The 22,113-nt window shown below is 39.3% G+C and overlaps 2 protein-coding genes across 6 annotated transcripts in view; one reads left to right on the top strand and one right to left on the bottom strand.

Moving 5' to 3' along the window:
* Positions 1-20,083, top strand: part of SERGEF (secretion regulating guanine nucleotide exchange factor) — a 162,376-nt gene extending 142,293 nt beyond the window's left edge. For all 4 annotated transcript variants that reach the window (XM_057418151.1, XM_057418153.1, XM_057418154.1 and 1 more), the window contains one exon: positions 17,828-20,083. In XM_057418151.1, coding sequence (XP_057274134.1) covers positions 17,828-17,994 — 167 coding nt within the window. In that variant the 3' untranslated portion in view covers positions 17,995-20,083. The remainder of the gene's footprint in view (positions 1-17,827) is intronic.
* KCNC1 (potassium voltage-gated channel subfamily C member 1) overlaps positions 9,167-22,113 on the bottom strand; it is a 124,998-nt gene continuing 112,051 nt past the window's right edge. For both annotated transcript variants that reach the window (XM_057418144.1, XM_057418140.1), the window contains one exon: positions 9,167-11,189. In XM_057418144.1, the coding sequence (XP_057274127.1) occupies positions 11,008-11,189 (182 nt within the window). In that variant the 3' untranslated portion in view covers positions 9,167-11,007. The remainder of the gene's footprint in view (positions 11,190-22,113) is intronic.

Raw genomic sequence — 22,113 nt, forward strand, 5'->3', positions numbered from 1 at the left:
TGTTTAGTGGAGTTGGTGAGTGATAACTCCAGTACTGGGCTATTTGCCACATTCTCATTATTTGGTTTTTGTTACGTTTTGGTTTTGGGTTGGGTTGAGTTTTTTTGAAGGGGGAGGTATAGTACATCAATTAATAAATTAAAAAGCCCCTTCCTACATGAACTAGGTTTTAAATTAGGAAGCTGGTATCTATTGCTGGGTGGAATAATAATTTTAAGCAGCTGAACTAGATAAGTGTGTGTTGACATTTTTGTTTGTGCATAAATTAATTCTTAATGTTGTAGAACATAGTTGGATGCAGGGAACATGAAAAGAGCTTGACAATGTCTGAACCAAGATTCTAGTGTCAAACAGGAGGTGAAATTCACTGTATTCTAATTATTGATTAAAATTTTATTAGCAGGCTGTAAAGATACTGGTGGGGCAGCTCTTCAGGGATGAGCAACCTAAACATGTGCCGTTCTGTTTCCATGGCAACACATCATTTTCATCTTTTCCAGGCAGTCTAGATTGCATTGTGTACTGCAAGAATATTAGATGCAGAAGAGCTGTATTAACAGCTCAGTAGTTTTCCCTAAACCTTGCTATTAAATACTTTTGGTTTGCATGATCATTAGAACAAAAAACATGGTTGGGATTATTGTGCTATTTTAGAGGAAGCAATCATGACAGCAGAGCTGAAAATGAAAAATAACTGCCAATTGGGGTGACATGTTTTGGTCCAATTCATTGACTGCAAACCTGGCTATTCCTGTGACCATGCAAACTTTGCCAGTAAGGTCAGGATTTTAGCAGGAATAGTTCTGTGTCTGGTGGTTAGAATCTTTGGAAGTATTTTTGATTCTTTGAGCTGCTGGAGAGAATTGAAGCAGTGTAGTAAAGGTTAAGGCTATAAATGGTGGCTGTTATCAAGGATCGATTTTCCAGCACTGTGGATCATGGCCTTGGAAGCACATTAAGAGGTGGCATTTCAAACTCAACGTAAGCGATTTGGTAGCTTTCTAGGATACTTGAGGACATTTCACACTGCAGCATATTCATATTTTGCTGTGAGCTTGAAACTGTTTTATTGGTTTTGGAATGTCACGCTTGCCTATTAAGTCATAGATTGCTAAGACTTGGGCAGTGTATCTCACAGTTCTCACCTGCTGTGAGAACAGGAAACTCCTTTAAAAAGTGTATCCTTTGTTTAGGAAAATCTCTCTTAAACACGTCTTTTGTCTTGTCTGTAAGAGATGAATAGTTCAGTATATCTCTATGCAAATGTTTATTACTCCAAAAAAATGTGAACACCTTACTACTTCTCTCCATTTGTGTAGTGTCAGTTTGCCAGTGATGAATCTTTGTTAAGTACAGCAATGTGCTGCAGTGTTTTCTGAGCTGATTACACACAAATCTTCTGTTTTGGCATTGTGGAGGTTTAAATTAAAGTTTAAACTGTAAATTTAATGTTACCACTATACAGTAAAAGAAGCAAGTTACCACGGGAGAAGTATTTAACCAATGCATGAAGATGCAGGTCACCACAATATTTTCCTGTGGCCTTTGGGATGTTTAATTTTCCCTTTTTCCATTTGTATAAAATTTCCCATGAGATTATGTGAGGCATGTCAATAAAAATCGAGAGCTTTCACAGTAGTAGTCGCTATAGTTACATGGTGCAGTTCTTAGCCTCTTGTACAGAAAGTATACCACCTGCAATTCTATAAAATATGAAACTATTCTGTAAAATTCTATAAAACTAAAATGAATCTCAGTTCATAGCATGTCTCAGCTGCAGAAACATAGGGACTAAGTTGCCTTTTAAAGCCATCTGAGTTGTATCCCTTCATACAGAAAGAAATGCCATGCTCATAGAATGCTGCTGTTCTCCTGATAGGAATTCAGAGTTTAACTTCATGTTCAGGGTCTGTACAGCACAAATGTTGAAATCAACACTGACTCTTAAGAATAGCTTTTTGTCTCACAGATCTCCTGTGCACTCAGGAACCCTAAATGCCTTTAAACATGGCTTCTGTGTACTGAAGTTACTTAACTGACTTCTACTTTCATTTTGGTTTATTGTCTTTTTCCTATATGACCATTAATTTAAGGATTTGGTATGAATTGCTGCCATAAATCATAGACTTTAAAAGTCTTCCCTGGGATAGACAAATATCTGTCTGGCCTGTAGATGGGGAAAGAAAAACACTGCAAGCCTTTTTGTATGGAATTGCTCTATAAGGCAGACGTATTAAAAGTTGCCTTTACCTTCACAATTCCCTTCCTTGAGTTCTTTTTATGACTGAATGAAGTAGGACAGGTTTATTTCATATCAGTCACCATGTGAGAAAGGACAGTTAAGTAAGTGTGTGATGTCTCATCTTCCATTAAATTTGAATGTTCATTTTTCAAGTATGTTCTAAATATACAGATGAGCCAAGATTCCAGGACCCAATAACGCCTTCACTGCAGGGTTTTTATTCACTTTTTTCTGAAGTTCCAGACTTAGAGCAATGTGAATCTTATCCCATAGATGATTAAATAAAACAGAATTTTGGAGTTATTCTTAGTTTTCATTACACAAAATCGAGGTGAGGTCAAACCATGTAAGAGGTGACAGTGAAAGATGTCCCCTGGCCTAAAGAAATAACAATATAAATAGCTAAAATAGTCAAGATGAGGTGGGGAAATGCAGAAACAGCAGCTGGCAAGTAGCCTTTGTCAAGAATGCAGGCAGTACCTCCACTGTCTGCTGCTTTTTGTGGTGGTTTCTGCCATTTGTCAGGAGGGAAAGACTGAACAGATCCCGTCAGAGGTCAGGAAGGAGGATTATATTTTTGCTTTGTGCAGGGTAATTCTCCCTCTGTAATGAGAAAGTTTAGAGCCACAAGGCGAAGAGGAGCAAAGCATTAGTAACAGGAACTGATAGCCGGAAATGAAGGAATTGGTCATGACTCAGGATTTTGCTTTCAACTGCAGTCAAACTTTTTTCCTCATGGCTTCTTTTCTCATTTCAAGAAGCAATTGGTCCCCTTGCCATTCCTATCAAGGTTTAGCCTCACTGCTCTAATACTATTAAGACTTTTGCTGATTATCTGTTGGAGAAGCAGCTTTGAATCCATCCATGTAGTCAGCCTGAAGGAGAACTGGTTGCCTAATCACATTGTCAGCTAAGTAATTTTTGCACCTCCTGGGGCTTGGGTCTAGCCAGTGCATGTTGACATGAGGCTGAACTTGACTTACGTGGCCTTGTGGATTAAAAGTTGTGGTAAGTATAAAGTTAGTCAAATGAAATCTTCAAAAGCAGAATTATGCTTTGAAATGAATACAAAGTTGTAATTGTTTAATTGTCCCCTGGAGAGACAATTTCTTAGTGGACAAAGCGTCAAAAAGCAGTGTCTTTCACTCCTTTTGCAGGAAATATTTCTGCCTGTGAGAACTTCGGGAGCTTTCTAAAACAAACCACCCCCACAACCAAACACTTCCTCTCTCTTCTCCCCCCTCCACTCCCCCCAGCCTAATTTAAAAAAGAATGAAATAAATTGTTGTGGGAATTGTATACTAATTAATTGGAAAGATCTCCTAAGAAATTGCTGAAAATGATAGCTTTTCATGCTGGGAAGTAAACAGTTCCATCAGGAGTCTTTCAGCATGACACACTGGTGAGGAGAGAAGGTGTTGAAAGTCAGAGGTATTGAAATTAGTGGAGCCATGTTTCAACATAAAGATTTAAAGACAGTTCTAAATAATAAAGAGTTACTACTTAGGCATAAAAATAATTCCTATTTCTTAAGAAATTACCGAAGGGTAATGTTTTTCCTCAATAGTAATAGGCATTCTCATGCAGAAATTGGGAATAAACTTAATCTGTCAGGTAACTAAATAAGTTTATGAAGTCCCCTTTGAATTTAATTATGCACAACTGTTGCAGGATGGCTCCAAGAGCAAGGCCATGGATCGTTGGAGGCCTTGTGCGAGCAAAGCTAAGTGTAGGCCTCACACGTAACCGGAAACCGGATGTGAGAGGAGAATGTAAAGGAAGCCGTGTAGAACTAACCAATACTGTTGTGACTAGTAGGCGTGGCTAACACCACGCGGACACAAGCGATGTGCGCCACGAATAAAGTAGAAGCTTGCTTATCACCCATAGTGGGTTGGCGTGTCTTGCTTCTCCTCACTGCTAACGCACAACTGCCTTTGAATCAACAGTTTGCCTCCTTTCCTGTAGTGTATATTTGAACCAACTGGATACTGGAGATGCGGTGAAACTAGAGTGTGATTTTTATTGAAGTGGCACCTAATGCAGTGCTGATCGTCATGCTATAGCAGATTTTCATTAACTGCACAACGTTTTGAGTTGTCTGTGTATACATGGCATTTTGGAAGATTAGTTCATATCTGTATTCCTGTCCTGGGTTCAGCTGTAACAGTCATTTTTCTCCTTCTTAGTAGCTGGTACAGTGCTGTGTTTTCAACTTTAGTCTGAGAACAGTGCTGATAATACACTGATGTTTTTAGTTGTTGCTAAGTAATGCTTACTCTGATCAAGGACTTTTCAGTCTCGTGCTCTGCCAGTGCAGTTTTTATTTACAATTTGGACTTAACTCACTCTGGCAACGTCCAAGGTGCTGGCTGCTACATCTACCTGTGTAAATACTAGCTACTTATTTCCTCTATCTGCCTATGCAAGTTCCATAATTATATGTATGTTTTCTGTAGAATGCATATCTGCATATGTGTATATGTACAACCAAATATTTGACAAACACAAATGTGAAGTGTAGTATTGCCAGTTGTGTTGTATTTCTTTTTACTCTCTTTTTTGGACAGTAAATTAATAAAGACAGTATGTGGCTGTAGTCATCCTAAAATACCTTCACCTGATTGGTTCTTGTATCATGAGGATAATTACACACACGCAAAAAAAAAAAAAAAAAAAAAGAGGCTCTATTTTAGGGAAAGACAGAATTTCATTTTTAAGTGTTCAGATATTTGGGAACATGAGTCGCTTCTGCAAAGTTGATTGGACACTTGAAAATTCTTGCTTTATCTGTTCCTGGGTAGATTTAAGAAGCCTCCAGAGGCAAGAGAATGGTTTTTGGTTCACCCATGAATAGAGGCAGTTCCCCTGTTAAGTGATCTTGAAGAGTAAAGGTCTCCTGGCTGTATTGAACAAGAAGTATTTTCATTATTGGTATTCAGCAGGCTTTAGGTTATCACAAGACCTTTGAAACAGAATCAGAGAAAACAGTTTTTAAGTTATTTAAGGAGGCATCTCAACATTGTCTTTGTTGTCTTCATATTTAGGTGTCCTGTTTTTCAGCAGTTTAAAGACTAAATTCAGCTTCTCTCATGTTCATACTGCAGGTTAGTGAGAACTGTTTTATATAGTGTTCATTTGTACATTGTTTATGTAGTCCTATGGATATGCATGCATATCATGCCCTGATTTTCTCGCTGCAAACTGAAGCTTCCTGTTTCACCAGAACTTTGGGCTGATTTGTTTCAGTCTTTCACTTTATTTACTCAGTATTATTGCCCATGACTTTAAAGCCTTTCTTGCTATTACTTTTTCTTTGGGACTAATGGTAAGTATTTGTCATAGTGCCAGATGTGACCTTAAATTCTAACATTCTTTTCTGTCTAGCTTGTTTTCTAGGTTGCTTTCTATAGCTGCTCCTGCTCAGTTGCTTGTCTAGTGCCAACTATAGAAAGAAACTGGCTTTCTGCATGGGCACTGGAAAGAACAGTAAGGCCAATGCATGGAGACACCATGTTTCCAGTGTTTCAGCTTACTCCAAAGTGAGGAAAACAAAACTCTTGAATTCCTTATTTGGTCAAATATTCTTTGAGAGATAGAGCTGGTGTTTATTTGTTGGTTTGTTTGTTTTATTCTGAAGGATACTTTGTTATCCCAGAACCTGAAAGTGCACAAGTCCATGGAACCTGATGAAATCCATCTGTGGGTCCTGAGGGAGCTAGCAAATAAGTTGCTAAGCCACTGTCCATCGTATTTGAAAAATCATGGCAGTCAGGTGAAGTTCCCAAAAACTGGAGAAAGGGAAATATAACCCTCATTTTCAAGAAGAGGAAAATGGATGACCCAGGGAATTACAGACCAGTCGGTCTTACCTCTGTGCCTGGCAAAATCTTGGAGCAGATTCATGAAAAACATGGAGCAAGCACATAAAAACCAGCCAGGTGCTTGGTGACAGCCAGCATGGCTTCACTAAGGGGAAATCCTGCCTGACCAATTTGGTGGCCTTCTATGATGGGGCTACGGAACTGATGGACAGGGGTAGAGCAGTTGATGTCATCTACCTGGACTTGTGCAAAGCTTTCAACACTGTCCCACATGACATCCTTGTATCTAAATAGGAGAGACGTCAATTTGATGGATGGACCACTCGGTGGATAAAGAGTTGGCTGGATGGCCGCATGCAAAGAGCTGTGGTCAATGGCTCAATGTCCAGCTGGAGACCAGTAATGAGTGGTGGCCCTCAGGGATCGGTGTTGGGACTGATTTTGTTAAACACCTTTGTCAGTGATGCGGACAGTGGGATGGGGTGCAACCTCAGCAAGTTTCCTGATGACACCAAGCTGTGTGGTTCAGTTCAGGAGGGAAGGAATGCCATCCAGAGGGACCTCGACACGCTTGTGAGGTGGGCTGATGCCAACCTCATGAAGTTTAACCATGCCAAGTGCAAAGTCCTACACCTGGGTTGAAGCAATCTCAGGCACAGCTACAGGCTGGGCAGAGAAGAGATTCAGAGCAGCCCTGTGGGGAAGGACCTGGGGGTGTTGGTCAATGAGAAATTTAACATGAGCTGGCTTCAGTGTGCGCTTGCAGCCCAGAAAGCCAACTGTATCCTGCACCAAAAGGAGCGTGACCAGCAGGTCGAAGGAGGTGATCCTGCCCCTCTACTCTGCTCTTGTGAGACCTCACTTGGAGTATTGTGTGCAATTCTGGTGTCCTCAGCGTAAGAAGGACATGGAACTGTTGGAACAAGTCCAGAGGAGGGCCACAAGGATGATCAGGGCACTGGAGCACCTCCCGTATGAAGACAGGCTGAGAAAGTTGGGGCTGTTCAGCCTGGAGAAGAGAAGACTGCGTGGAGACTTCATAGCAGCCTTCCAGTATCTGAAGGGGGTCTATAGGGATGCTGAGGAGGGACTCTTCATTAGGGATTGTAGTGATAGGACAAGGGGTAATGCGTTAAAACTGAACCAGGGGAAGTTTAGATTGGATATAAGGAGGAAGTTCTTTACTGTGAGGGTGGTGAGGTACTGGAATGGGTTGCCAAAAAAGGTGGTAAATGCTCCATCCCTGGTGTTGTTCAAGGCCAGGTTGGACAGAGCCTTGGGTGGCATGGTTTAGTGTGAGGTGTCCCTGCCCATGGCAAGGGGGGTTGGAACTAGATGATCTTGAGGTCCTTTCCAACCCTAGGTATTCTATGATTCTATGATCTTTGGCAGATACCATTCTTCCCAAATGGTGCTACATATTCCTGTCTTGATTCCAGCAAGTTTCTTCTCCCTGAGGTTATGCAGAGGATCAGATGGGATAGTGCCAAACAGCATCTCAGGGACCCAGTTTGTGTTGTCTGTTCTGGTTCTCTGACCTTCTGGAGCTGGCATCGTGCCTCTGAATCCCTCTGCCCATCCGCTGTTCTTTCTGTCACTGTGCCAAAGACAGATTTTGCATTCAAACCTCAATATCCCTGCACCTGATGCATGTTTTCATTATGGCTATTTTGCCAGGGTCCAGAAAAATACACTAGATCAGAAACTTTCAGTAAATATCTCTGCAGGGTGAATTGCAGGAGTTTTTCATCTCAGGACACTCTTTTGAGTGGTCTCAAGAGTTAAGCATATGGACGTCTGACCCACGGAGGAGGGTGAAGTTAGAAATGTGCAGGAGCTATAGCTGCAGCAGGGTTATTCCCTGACTAAATGGCCTGAGTTTGTAAAAGGTGTGTTTGAACACCCATATGTACTTCATTCCACTTTAGGGCTAGGGTCTCTTTAGCTCTGTGTATTGCTCAAAGTGCTCCAGTTTTGCCAGCTCAGTACTGAAACTCAACTTTCTATTTTTTTATTTTATTTTAGAATTATGGGTTTGTAGTTAAACAGTTTAGTTGATAAAGTAAATCAGAATAGAGTGAAATTTGTCCTTACAGATGTAAAAATATAAAAGCACAGAATCTCTGTTCTGCACCAGAAAAGTATGTGTGTCAAAATCTGTTCCTATCTAAGCAAACCAGTCTTTGCTTTTAACAGCTACTGATGACAGAACTATTCCTTTGCTTAGTATCAGCAAGCAATTCCTCCAAACTTCACTCAGCAGCCATGTATGATTTTGAACTGATGTTTGGAGAAACAGATCCAACCCTGCCTTCTGGGTACTTTTTTGTTTTTGAAGCTGCCTGCTTTGATACTCTTCCTGACCATTTTTAATTCTTACAGTATGATGCTTAGTTTTTCAATTATACCTGACAAAGCCTTTTCTCCCACTACTTTTTTTATACCCAGTATTGACCATTTGCTTATTTTCTTTCCAGAAAGAAACTTTCTCTAAAACTGTAGCTAGAAAAATAGGGAAGTTCTTCCTAAGGGCCTGATCTTCCTGATCTTTGGTGGTAAAGGAAGGATTTGTGTCTCCCGTCTGGTAAACATTGTCTGGCTCTTTATGTAAGTTTCTTGACTGGGAGATATGGCTAAAGTTTCTGATCTTTATCTAACCCTTAAGAAATCAGAAGACCTGCAACAGCTGGGCTCGGCTTTACAGTAGACTCTGGAAACCCACTTTTTTTTTTCTTGCTTGCTTTCTTTTGTCACAGCTCTGTCAGCTATCCCTCTATTTTCTTCTTTGAAAGGGATGCTGTTAGTTCACTGAACTGTTGTATGAGATAGAGGGGAATAATGGTTTTAAGTGTCAGCAATGTTAATGAGGGGATATTACTAAGTCATTTACTTTTTGATCTTTTTCTAGGTGCTCAAATGATCCAACCATTGTTGTACCTGAGTAGATCTTGGGTTTCCCCACTTAGACCACAACACAGTGGCAAGTATGAAGATCCCTATAAATATAGGCACAAAAACTGAGACAGACAGACAAGGCACAATGACCCATAGGAGCTTTATTAGATGTGCGCTTGCACTACAGTACAGTGTGGTATAGGCACACTTGAACGAGATACAAGTAGGTTAACTCAAGTACAACAGTTGCAGCACAGGGGAAAAGTAATCCACAAATCCTGCCCAGAAGGGAGGATTAGTTCCTCCTGAACTCTCAGACTACAGCTATGCTATAGCTTGTATCAAGCTAGGTATTTTAAAGCTCTCACAGGTACACATGGTACTACAGTGCTGTCATTGTTAAAACTGCACTGCGACACTTGCAGGGGAGCTGTCATCTGAGCCATTGTGTTACTGTAAGATTATAACTTGAAACTTTGCAAAGTAAGGCATCCTAAAAAAATTACTGCTGAGTTGCAACTACTTCTGTTCTGAGGCAAAGTTTGCGTAGCTGTGAGAAATCTACTAGTTTAATGAGTAAGATGGAAACTGAGAAATTCGGTGACCATTTGTTTCCTTGATATTTTCTTTTTGCATTTCGAATGCTTCAGCTTATGACTTCTGGACTTCACCTCAGATTTCTTGTTAAGCATGGGAAAAAAGCCCTCCCTTGTTTAATATCAATAAGCAAGTTTTTTTTAGACTTCACTCAACAGTAATGCATATTCATATCATGTGTCTCTTAACTTGAGTAAAATGCAGCCTTGCAATAGATAAGGGAAAATGAAAGGGGAGAAGTCCAAACTAAAGCCCATTTAAACATAAAGCTATTTTACAGAAGATGTCCATATGGAAGGTTTACGCATTTTACTTCTTGGTTCTGAGTTAGAGAATTGTGTTCTGCAGAAAAAGACACCTTCAGAGGTAAACCCCAGAATGCTCACTTTTGTTCAGTGCAAACAGCCCTTCAGGGGAAGAAAACAGCAGTCAGGTAAGAAGAAATTGAAGGTATATGTGACCATATGGATTTTTTTTTTACCTTTTGTTGTATTGTAAGTATTTTTTATATAGCTTGATCTGCATGATCACCTTAAATCTGTGTACTTGTAAATAGGCCAGTGTATCACACAAAGAGTTGCTTTATAAAACATGTTGAGCACCAAAGCATTTCCAAAATCTTTTCCATCCTAGCTGCTCTTTTTTGAGAGCCCAGTGGGATCTCTTGTTTCTGACCAGCCAGAGAAGTAGGAGGAAGCACCATTTCACTTGCATGCTGCTGCTTAGCTTGCCATATGTTTGTACTTTCTCCTGCCCTATGATTTGCTTAGTGCTTTGAAAGCTACATGTAGTACTGTTACACAGTTTGAGTTTTTCAGATTCTTGCTTCTGCATTCATCACTGAACTTTTTATCATCTACTACTTTTCCTAGTGAAGATGGCCTTCAGTTCTAGGTCTTGGATGTAATGTTGCACGTTAGAATGAATCACAGCTGTCCTCTCATTTTCTTTGTATAATAATTTACATCAGTTTAAAGTGTGTGTAGATTTGAAATGGTAATGCTTTATACCCAGAATACATTAATGCAAATGGCCATAGCACCGTATGGTCCCATGGAATACTTGAATGACTTGCACTTCTCTAGATATGCTTTGACATGCTGCTTCATCCATTTTATTTGCATGGATGACCTCTTACTAAGCACTTAGAATAAGGTTTTTTTCTGTATGTTCTGTTCACATCATACAGAGGGTCATGAGACTGCAGTCTCTGGCTCTGTGATGAGATCGTGATTGCCTAGTTCTGGTCATACAAAGTTAAAGCACTGTGACACATTTAATATCTGTCATTTAGAGAGGCAGTGATACAAGTTCGGAATGAATATCACTGTCTGCCATGCTTGATATTCTGATGGAGCAGACACTAGTGCCACATCCAGAGCCTCAAGACAAATCTCTCCGTTAACTAATTTGTCAGGTGTTCTTGTCCTGTACTTAAGATACAAAATTTTAAAGATTTTCTTGTCTTCTACAGGTGTAAAAAAAAGCATCTTTAATGCTTAATCCTCTCTGCACTGCGGCTGCTTCATGTATGATATAATCCTCATGTATTGTCAGTGGACCAGTTACGTTCAGTCTTGCACAAAGTCGTGAGCCCAGGTTTTGTTCTGTGTTGAGTTGAAGATGCTTTCCTGTTGGGAAGGAATTGACATGTTTGAATTAAACCAAAAGGAAAACCTTGTACAGCACCCATAAGCTTTAGTCATAGTAAGTACCATTTGTGTTTGCCTGTGGAAACAGAAATGTGAATAGTTAATCCTTGCAATAGATTTCTCTCTTTGCTACCTATGCACAGCAAAGCAAACATCTCCATCTTACAGGGCTTTGGTTTCACCACAGAAACTCTAAATGTGTATAGGCCCAAGAAGTCTATAATTACAGGTCTGATGGTTTTAAATCCTAGTGTACAGTTTCATGAATTTCTTCTTAATGTATTTGTCTTCAAAGTGGCAATGCATAACTGAGAAGGAAAAAATAAAACACATCATCAACTAGCTTGAATGGTAACCTAAACAGTGGCTTGTTTGATGTAATGTGGAATGATTCTTTTAAATAGGTGTATATTAATTTGTGCAGTGAGCCATTCAGCTCCTGCTTTGAAGTGTCCTATGAGAACAAAATTGACAGAAGTCATTGTATATTAGCAAGATAGCATTGCCTTTAGTGAATTAGCTCAGCTATTTGTCCGATGCTTAAAATAGTACAGTATGTTTGTACAAAACTGCTAAGGCTTTTTGATAAGTCCCATTCTTATGGTGTCTTTCCCTACTTCTGCATTGCTCCCTTCCCATATACAGTTTTCAGGCTGTGGCAGATGTGCTACGTGCCCTTCACTTCATGCTTGGAATTTATATTACCATAAATATAATTCTTTTCCCTTCCCATTTTGTAACTGTGGGCTCTTCAGAACCTATGGAAATGAGGACAGAAAAAATAAAATGTGCTCTGTACTGCTCTTTGCCATTTGTGGGAAAGACATTGATATTGAAGGAGAATTAGACTTTCCCAAAGAAATTCATTTCAAAGGAGGTGTGTAGCATATTGCTTTATTTTACAGTACTCCACATACCACTGTGGCTCCCTAAGCCATACTAGGCATCTTGTATACTCAAGCTGATTATCTGACTCTCTTCAGTATTTAGTTGTATATTGTAATTGGGTATTTTGACAGTTGGCCTTGAGGCCCTTGACCCAGTTTGAAGTCCCTGCTGTATTACAAATTATACAATTATAGGCATAAAGAAGGTCCAACTAACACAATAGTGCTTCTGCAGTAAAAAAACCACAACAACTAACCAACAACAAAAAAAAAAAAACAAACCACCCCAAACAAAAATATTAGATACTAGTTTAGAGCACCAAGTCAGAGAAGTGCAAGTTGTGTAGGCTTCATGTAATTAGTATGAGTAGCTGTTTGATGCCATTCTTTCCAGGTACCAGGATGAACAACAGATGTGTGACCTGAAGTCACCTGATGATGACTTGTGTAAAATCACTGCTGAGTGGTCTAAGTTTGCTGACTCAGAGGGCTATTGATGATGCAACGGTGGAGTGAGGACAGAATGTGGTCTGGAATCTAACTTGCATATCTTTAGCACCATGACTTTATACTTCATGTCTAAAACATATGTTGTAATTGTGTTAGTACTGCAATGCCTGTGATTTTTAACCAGCTTACTTGCTGCAGAGTCAGATGTGCATATCTGAGGGCTGTGGTCCTGAGCAACTCAGCTGCAGTTGGATTGGGTGCCTGGAGTGCACCATAGCTTGCTCCTTAAAGTGTGGATATAAATACAGCTCCATAATAAACCTGCCACTATATGAATATCTTAGTTATTTTTTTACTCTTGGAGGTACCATATAACTTCTTGGGATCATGTCATCTTATACTCCACTTACCAGCATTTGCCTTTAATGAAGTTTTGCAGAATGTTTAGATACCCTTCCAGTTCCTAATATGTCTCCATGCTTTTCTGCAGGAAACAATTGGTATCAAGCCTGTTTCTTATATTGTAACATCGCAAATCTTTTGCACTAATGCCAGAATCATTGCTAACAAAACCACTGAAGTTTAGAGGGTTATTTCTTTCATTTCATTTTACACAGCACCCTGGATTGCCAGATATCCTGAAAAAATAAGACAACTTACTCGTGTTTTACAGCTACTTGGAAGAAGTAGCATCTAAATCTGTTCTGTGTAGTATTACATTTCTCCTTGTTAGATTTTGAATGCTTTCAAATAGTCAAGGGGGCACCTTGACTATTAGAGACACCTGAATTTTGTTCATGGTCCAGCCCTGATGCTGTGTGACTTGCCCTGAGCTGATCTCTTGCCTAGTGTAACTTTTTCTATAACCATCTGTACAGTAGCACTAATTAAAGGTCAAAAAGAAATAAAATTGAGGTATCGTGGGGTATTGCTGAGAGCACAAGGGCCTATACAGTAGAGCTGTTGTACTAAAATGTTTGAATGGATCCTTAAAATTTGAAGGTGTCTGATGAATAAATTGGTTTCAAGATACTTGGATTGTCTTTAAAGACATCTGTTTGTGTGCTTGGAAGAGTGAGAGAGGAGAAGCAGAAAAGATACAAGATCTCAGTGATAAGCCTCCAGGGCACAGGCTGGTTTAGAAGCAGACTGTTTGAAACTAGGCTGCACCAATATTTGTAGCTTCCTTGTTTCCAGTTTTTCTTGCTTTACCTTCAATTGTAAGGATGTGGTTTATCATGATCTGTCTTCAGCTGTTGAAAACTGATGTGCCTAGGCTAAGACAATTACTTGGTCTCCCTCTGTAGGCACCAGAGATAGATTTGATGCCAGTGTTTGGATGAGTTGCCTGTTGGAGAGATGTAGATGACTCAGTTGGCTCTTGAGGAAACCTAGAGGATACTGATCTGTAGCCAAGTTGCTTGATTTTTAGGTGGCTGAAGTTCAATGCAGTGAATCTCACCTACAGGATCTTATGTACTAACACTGAAGAACATCTGAAGAACAGAGTACTCAGCAATGAGGAATGACTCTAAATCCTACACTTTCCTCAGAATCCTGTCTTCTGTCCAAATGTTGCAACTTTATTTTACCTAAAAGTACTTTTCTACAGTTTAATCAGCCTGTGGATTGCAGTTGTCACTTTGGTTACCCAAAAAAAGCCTAGATAATTGTTGCAAAAAGAAGAAGGGCAGTAGCCCCTTCTTCTTTTGTGTGACCAAACCCAACAGATTTGTTAAGGCTTTTTTTCTCCCCACTTTTTGTAGATTTAATGTTGAAGGAGAAAACCTGCATAGTTTTACTATAGGCTTTCTTTTGGGTGACTGTGAACTCAAGTGAAGTTTCCTTGGGATTATGCTGCATCTGAGTTCTGTGGTTTTGTTTGTGCTTCAAGTATTTCTATTTTAAAAGGGGAGAAATATGAATGTGATAAATTGCACTGTTTTATTTAACCAGTGACATGGAGCAACTTTCCCTTCTCCCCTTGTCAAACACAGATAATTTTGTTTGAGATCAGGCTGCAATGCTTTTTTTATAAATTTAGTTAGAAGCAATTTGTAGGTGTATTAATACACATAATTCTAATAGTCTTTCATCCTGGGAAGGTCTGGCACAGGCATACAAATTGAGTTTTCCCATGAAAACTTGTAGGGCTGCTGTGTGGGGCTGTGTTGAGGTTTTTATCAGCAATGAACTGAATGGAAGCAATCAAAAAGAAAACAAGAAAAAAAAGGGAAAAAGGTGAGGTGAGAATATGGAAGAAGGAAAAATAATTGAAATGGTGCCCTTTTTCCAGGGACAAGCCCATTGGCTCCCCTTAGTCATAGAATCCTAGAATAGTCTGGGTTGGAAGGGATGTTCAAAGGTCATCTAGTCTAATGCCCTTGCAATGAGCAGGTACACCTTCAGCTTCAACTCTGCCAGAATGACATCTAGCCTGGCCTTGAATGTCTCCAGGGATGGCGCATCCACCACATCTCTGGGCAACCTGTGCCAGTATTTAACCACCCTCATGAAAAAAAACTCTCATCCTCACGTCCAACCTGAATCTCCCCTCTTTTGACTTCTCTTAACTCTGCAGGTATTCCTCCTGGTTTTTTGTTTGTTTGCTGGGTTTGGGTTGGTGTGTTTGGTTTTTGTGTTGTGTTATGGGGGGGTTTTCTTTCTTTCTTTTCTTTTCTTTTTTTTTATTTTTTTTAAATAAGTGCTTCATTATCTTTAATCTTCATTGACTTCAACTTCTTTGCCAGTGATTCACACAGCTGCTTGTTCTGTCCATGCCAGTGACACTGCAGTCGTTTTGCCCAGGCCTCCTCCAAGCTTTGTTAATATGTTATTACAAACTCTATGTGTTTTCTGCAAATTCTCTTTACCCTGGCACAAATCTAGCATCTGTCTTCTTCTATGTACAAACCTTTCTCTAAATCACCTACAGCCAGGTGTGGTATAGTATACATTTTGCTTTCACAACAATAATTCTCTGCCTTTTAGCATGCTTGCCTTATGACTTGATGGTGATGAGAGTAATTGCTATGGCCTGTTGTTCTGTATCTCTCAGCTGTCCTTTCATCCTTATGCATATATGAGTGGCTGTAGATCTATGTATGAGGTATTTTTGCATAAGACCATTCATAAATCCTAGTTACTCTCTGTTTTTCTATTGCCAGTTTTCGCTCTTCATTTCAGTAACCTTGGAGATCACAGCAGTCATGTAGAATATTCTATTTGGTGGCCTTTCTACATGTTTGGAGAAATAAAGGCTGAAAAAGACTCAGTGATCCTTATTTTAGTGAAGATGTTCTTGCTTGGGGGCTTCCTAGCTTGTAAATTTTTCTGTGATGTTTTTTTCAAAAGATATATATTTATCACTTTGAGAGTTTAATATCCTACTGCACTGCTGCTTTGAATATTTATTGTGCCGTTAATGTTCCAATGAGCAATTTGTAACTCAAGGTAACCAAAAGCTTTCTGGTTTCCTCTCAGTCATCCTGATGGTACAGGACTGGGGGGGGGGAGTGGAGAGAAATCCTTAAGTCATGTGTAGTATTCTCTATAAAAGCATGCATATTTGTTCTGTGATATGTCTACTCTCAGCTTGTGATGTTTTTTTCCTGCTTGCTGATATTTACATTTTTTTTTTTTTTTTACCTGGAACCTTAAAAAAAATGCAGTTAACCTCTTAGGTGTTCTGATCTGTTGATACTTAGGTGAGATATGTTGCACCTTTACTTTTTATTACCTTTCTGCAGCACATGTAGGTGCATTTATGATTTAGTTGGGGCTGTCAATATTTTGCATGCATAGTCATGAGAGAAGCTGGTGCCATCTGAGACAAGAATAATGGAGCTGTTGTATTAAGTGAGATGTATCTAGCTTACCATGTTGTTCTAGTGGTGTTTTATTGTGTTCCATTGCCTTAAAGATTGTCAAGAAAATTAAAGGACATTGTTTAATTACATCTGACTTCACTAATGTTTACACTTCATTACGGAAGTGAACTTTAATATACTGCCCATGGCGGGGGGTTGGAGCTGGATGATCTTAAGGTCCTTTCCAACCCTAACTATTATAGAATCATAGAATCGTTAGGGTTGGAAAGGACCTTAAGATCATCTAGTTCCAACCCCCCTGCCGTGGGCAGGGACACCTTACGCTAAATCATATCACCCAAGGCCTCGTCCGACCTGGCCTTGAACACTGCCAGGGTTGGCGCATTCACAACTAACATGCAAAGAAAACAGACAATAATTAAATGTTACTGAATTTGCAGGAGAGAGAGATGGTCCTGCTAGCTTTTCAATAATTTGGTTTTGACTTTGGGAAAGTAAAATTATTTTAGAGTTATGACTGAGATTGGACTTTGTGAATTTTGGCGCTTCTCATTATTTGGAATGGTACTTCATGCTGTTAATACCTGCTGCTTTTCAAAAATAACAGTAGCATCAGAAACATGAATATATTGCAGGATGGGTTTCTTTTTTATTATAAATTCATAGGCACAGTCTGTGACAGCCAAATAAGAGAAATACAGAGGAAATATGATTTGTAGTTCAGGATAAGAGGGGGTTTGGTGGATTTTTTTTTTTTATGCCAGCCATTTATAGAAAAAAAATTTGCATACTGTGCTTCAAGAAAGAGTACTATGTAGAAATAATAATACATGGATCATGATTTGGGATATAAAAGAGTTGATGTTACAAAAATAAATAATAATGAGGGAAAATAAGGGTAATAAAAGCAGTGAAATGATGTCAAAGCAAGAATAAGAGGTAGAATGATTAAGAGTAAGGCAAGTTGTCGCAGACATGTATTTAATGGAAAAAGTTTAGATGTGAACTTGAAAGTAGGTATAAAATGTAATTTGACTGCTCTGTGACTCTGTGTTCCCCAGTCCTACAGCTCATGCTGTGAATGATTAAAATCACTGGGCTTGGTTCATGTTGGTTTTGCTTACTAGGGAAAACTTTAAAGACAGGGATTCCACATCATTTCAGGGAAGGTCCTTAAAATGCATAGAGATTCTGTGGGCTCTCTATTAATACTGAACTAAGTGCTTTTCAAATGTATTTGTTATTTTAATCTCATGTTTTTAACAATATGAAAGAAGAGAGAGAATAATTCATCTGGGTTTCTATCTATTTTCAAGAGAACTTTTTCCCCACCTTAGCAGAATTGCTTAAAAACTAATTTGAAGATGAATTGAAAAATGTGCTCCTCAAAACTAACCAAAGCTGTTGTGTTTCTGTGGCCTTTATTCTGTATTTTGTATCCTCTTTTTAGGTGGCCAGTGCTTCTCTTGGGGATGGAACGAACATGGGATGTGTGGTGATGACACAGAAGCAAATGTTCATGTCCCAAAGCCAATCAAAGCTCTTGGTTATGCAGAGCAGATCTTAATTGGATGTGGGGCAGGACACTCCATGGCCCTTTGTCAAACTCCTCATTAGCACACCTGAAATCATGCCGTCATGGACATGGATGGACATCTTTGGATTGTGTAGCTCAGAAGCGCTACAAGAGGATTGCCCATTATGAACACAATAGTTGGAAACTGGAAAAGTTTTTTCCAAGAGTAAAAGGAATGAGTATGCATATTAAAGTGTACTGGTTTAAAAATGGTTTAATGGTTCCTTTTAACAGGAATTTACCTTCTTACCCACAGGTAGAATGACAAATATTTTGCCTTGATGCAGTACCGCTGAAGAAAGAATGACTACTTCTTGTTCTTCTGAGAAGTCTTTCAGGAAGCTGCTTAATCGCTTATTGTTGGTGTATAAATTCAGTCTGAGGAAAGGGTCTGAGAAGGTGGAGGCATATGGCCCATTCTGGTCTTTTATTGTTACATCTTAATGTCATGGTGAGTTTGTGTTGCACCTGCCAACTTCTACTGGATTTGTCAGCACCTCAGAAAATGCAGCTTGTATCACAGAGAAATGTCAGTGAACACAAATATATGCATACAGACATTTTAAACAGAAGACTAGGATTTAAAAACTGAAAAAGGAGATATAGTTTAGAAGGCTGGCAGAAGGGGAGAAAGAGGCCCTTCTGAACTAGCTGTATTTTGATTAAACTCTGAAAGGAGCAATATTTCTGAGGAATTACGTTCTGTGCCTGACATCAATTTATTATAAATTTATGGGGATGCAGATCTGCATGAATTATCATTAACTTGCAAACCAAGCCTGAAGTTTCTGAAGTTACTGCTTAGGGAGAAAAAACTTCTAACAGTTTTTGGAAACAATAGAAAAGTTCTTGTCAAAGGACGTAAGTCAGCTGTAGCTGTTGAGGACGGTTTGATCCAACGTAGCTCCTGTGTTTCCAGCTGCGTTTGATTAGGAAGACATCAAAATCTAACTAGAAAATTTTTACAAGTTTCTCAGACTAGAACACAGACCAGAATGCTCCTGGTAATTTCAGGTTAGTTTTGACTTTTGTAGCCCAGCTGAGTTACTGTTCAGAGCATGCCCACATTACTTATCCCAGGTGAGTGCTTGGCAGAAAATGTAGGCCTAATGCTTGCTTTGATAGGAGAAATGAAAATGTGTGAATTATCTTCAGATATTAATAGCTGCCTATGTTGAGCAGAGTTTTGGAAGCTATTTATAAAACTGGTTTTCACACAAATACAGTGAATGCCATTAAACTAGATGTTTACCACCCACGATAGTTACATTTGCTGTGCTATTTGATGTATTTCAAGTGCTAAATATAGAGAATACTACTATGTGGTAAATGCACCTTTTAATGAGACCTACTGTTGCTGAACAGTGGTTTAATTTTTAAAGCAGGCTTGCCAGGGAAGAAGGCTTACAGAATTACAAAATATTCAGAGAAGGGCTCTGAGCATATAGAGACTTTCTAATGATGTATCAGCTTACACATGATGGGGAAGGAATTAAAGTGGGAATATGGGCTGCAAGGGTTTCACCCCCCCTTGGTTTTACAGCAGTTACAGTTCATGGCCCAATTTTCGAAGGCATATTCTTTTTCTATGCAATGGATGAGAAACTTGAACTGACTGTGGAGCTGATTATGACTGTATTACAGATATTGAAAGAATCTGTAACAATAATGAAAAGGATTCTCTGCAAAAAGTGCAGAATTGAGACTTTAAAGTGGTTTATTATTTTTAATCCATGTGCTGGTTGTGGTTCTTCATTGCAATATACTGCTCTGGGCTGTGAGCTCTTGTACTTGTCTAAGCTGCTAGTTACTGACTTTCCTCAGTGTCATTCCCTAGATACAGCAGTATCTCTGTTACATGTACTGAACAGTTTCTCATGCTTTTTTTTGAGTGGTTCTGTCTGAGAGTTCTACCTTTGATTTCCTCCAATGTGTACCAAATAAACATGTTCTCTTGTTTCAGTAATCATTCCCTCTAAATAATTCTGTTCCTTGGTTAGTCACAGCTACTATGTATGACCTGTAACGCAGGGGTTGCTGTACTGAGTGTATTTTGACTGTGCATGCTGTTGCTGCAGTCCATTTCAAAGGGATCCAGCAAATTATTTAGCAAATAAATATGACTTGGTTGTTTGAAATGTTCAGTTTTTCACATCTGTAGCACAAGCACGCTTTTGGAAGAGCAAAGAGTGATTTGGGGTGATAAGGAGGAGGAAAGGAATACTTTGGTTTTCCTGGTCCTGATCTTGTGTTTCATATCTGCATCTGATCTTCATCTCTGAAAGGTTGAGAGCTACATTTTCTCTCCTTTGTCTTGCCTATATAAATTGAAAACTTAAGAAGTAATGATATTTCTTGAGAGCTTGACGTATGAAATGCTTTGTCGTCAGTCAAGACTTCTAGATGCTGCTGTAGTATAAAGAGTGAATAATAATTCATTGTAGATGGTACATCGTTGAATATTAAACCCAAGTTGTTGCCCATTCATTCAGAACTAAATGCCAAGTTATGTCAGTATGCCCTGTTTGCAGAATAAGGCATTGTACAAAAGTAAGATAAGGCTTTCTACCTTAAGGCATGGAGCAGACAGTAGAATGCTTCTTATCAAGTAAAGAAATCCCCTTCCTTGTCGATGTCCAGAGCTTACTGATGTTTCCTTTTGATGTCTTGATGGAGGTCTGTCTCTGCCAGGCAAAATATATATCCAGTGTGCTATGCCAATGCTTTTGCAGTGAATGCAAGTCTTCAGTGCTAAACTAAGAATGCCATTTATGTAGGAATTCTGCATTCACATTCAGCTACAAATACACTGACAGGGTTTGTAATATATACCACTGGAACAAGGTAATCAAGTGTCTGTGCAGCTCTCTCCACTCACATTTTCTGAAAATAACCAAAACTGCCAATGAGCTGACATTCGTGAGGGAGAAAAGGTGAACTTCTTCTCCAGCTGTGATACTAAGTTGTGAATTGTTGACCTTCAGTCGAGAGAGCTCTCAGGCTCTTGGGTGGAGGGGGAGAAGGAAGCTGTTGTGTGTACTTCTGTTGTTTGACGTTTAGCAGATCTGCAGTTGTCACTCATGCAACCTCCATGTGCACCTGTGCAAGACACTTCAGTTGCATTTCAGAAATGTTGGTAGGAAGTTGTGTGTCTTGTATCAGAAGTGTCTGTCTCTTGGAGGACTTGTTTAAGCTGTTTGGCAGTCACTGGTATTGCTTGACTTTGTGTGGTGTACCTGAGTGACTTGATTTTTTTTTTTGCTTAAATAGCCAGTCCCTGAATTTGAAGTGTGTTCATTTGAAAGAAAGACTGCAGTCCTGCTTTTCTTCCCATTTGCCCAGTCACCATTTCTTATATGACATTAGCTTTTCTCCTCTGACTGCAGGTTGTTAGTCCTGTTAGTGGCTAACTAGTTCTTGTCACCTACCATAAAGGACACTTCTGCTTGAGTGACAAAAGGTTTTGCTCAGGTACATGGCTAAGGTTAGAGGAATTGAGCAGGAGGGGAAGAATATGATCTGATTTTGCTTTATGTGACATTTTTTGAGTCGTAAGATTTGAGATGAGGATGGAAAACAGGCAAAACAGATCAGTTTGAATGTACAGGTGACCATGGAAAGACATTTAAATGAATGGCAGTAGAAAGCCTGAGAGTTGGCTAAAAAATGGAGGAAAAGAAGGGCAAAGGGAGAAGTCAGATTCAAGATGCAGGTCCTGAAGATGGAATAATCACACAGGTGTAGCAGCATTTTAACCTGCTGGTATGGTGGGAGTGAAATGGGGGACAAGTTGTTCTGTTTCTTGGATGTCATTGTTCCCCCTCTTCCACTGTTTATTAGTAATAATAAATTATTAACCTGCAGTGGGGTTTCTTTCTCATCCATAGCACATCTTGAAATTTCCAGTTCTCTTCAGCTGGAACAGCAATGTCTGTCCCTACCTTCCAGTCTCAGAAATCTTAAGATCAGGTGACCTAGTGTGACCTAGTCTAGCACTTAATCAAATACTTAACTATTTTTTCCATTAAATTCCTTGAACTCTGGATCCAATCCAAACTGGATTAACTAATTAGTTAATCTAACTGGGTTAGTTAGATTAACTAATCCTTAAGTAATTCTGGGACTTCTACTTCCTTTTCCCCTGTATTAGAAATCAAGAT

The sequence above is a fragment of the Pezoporus wallicus genome, unplaced genomic scaffold (assembly GCF_028554395.1).
Source record: "Pezoporus wallicus isolate ANWC-B61680 ecotype Strahan unplaced genomic scaffold, APGP_CSIRO_Pwel_v1 contig_2025, whole genome shotgun sequence".
Classification (NCBI taxonomy): domain Eukaryota; kingdom Metazoa; phylum Chordata; class Aves; order Psittaciformes; family Psittacidae; genus Pezoporus; species Pezoporus wallicus.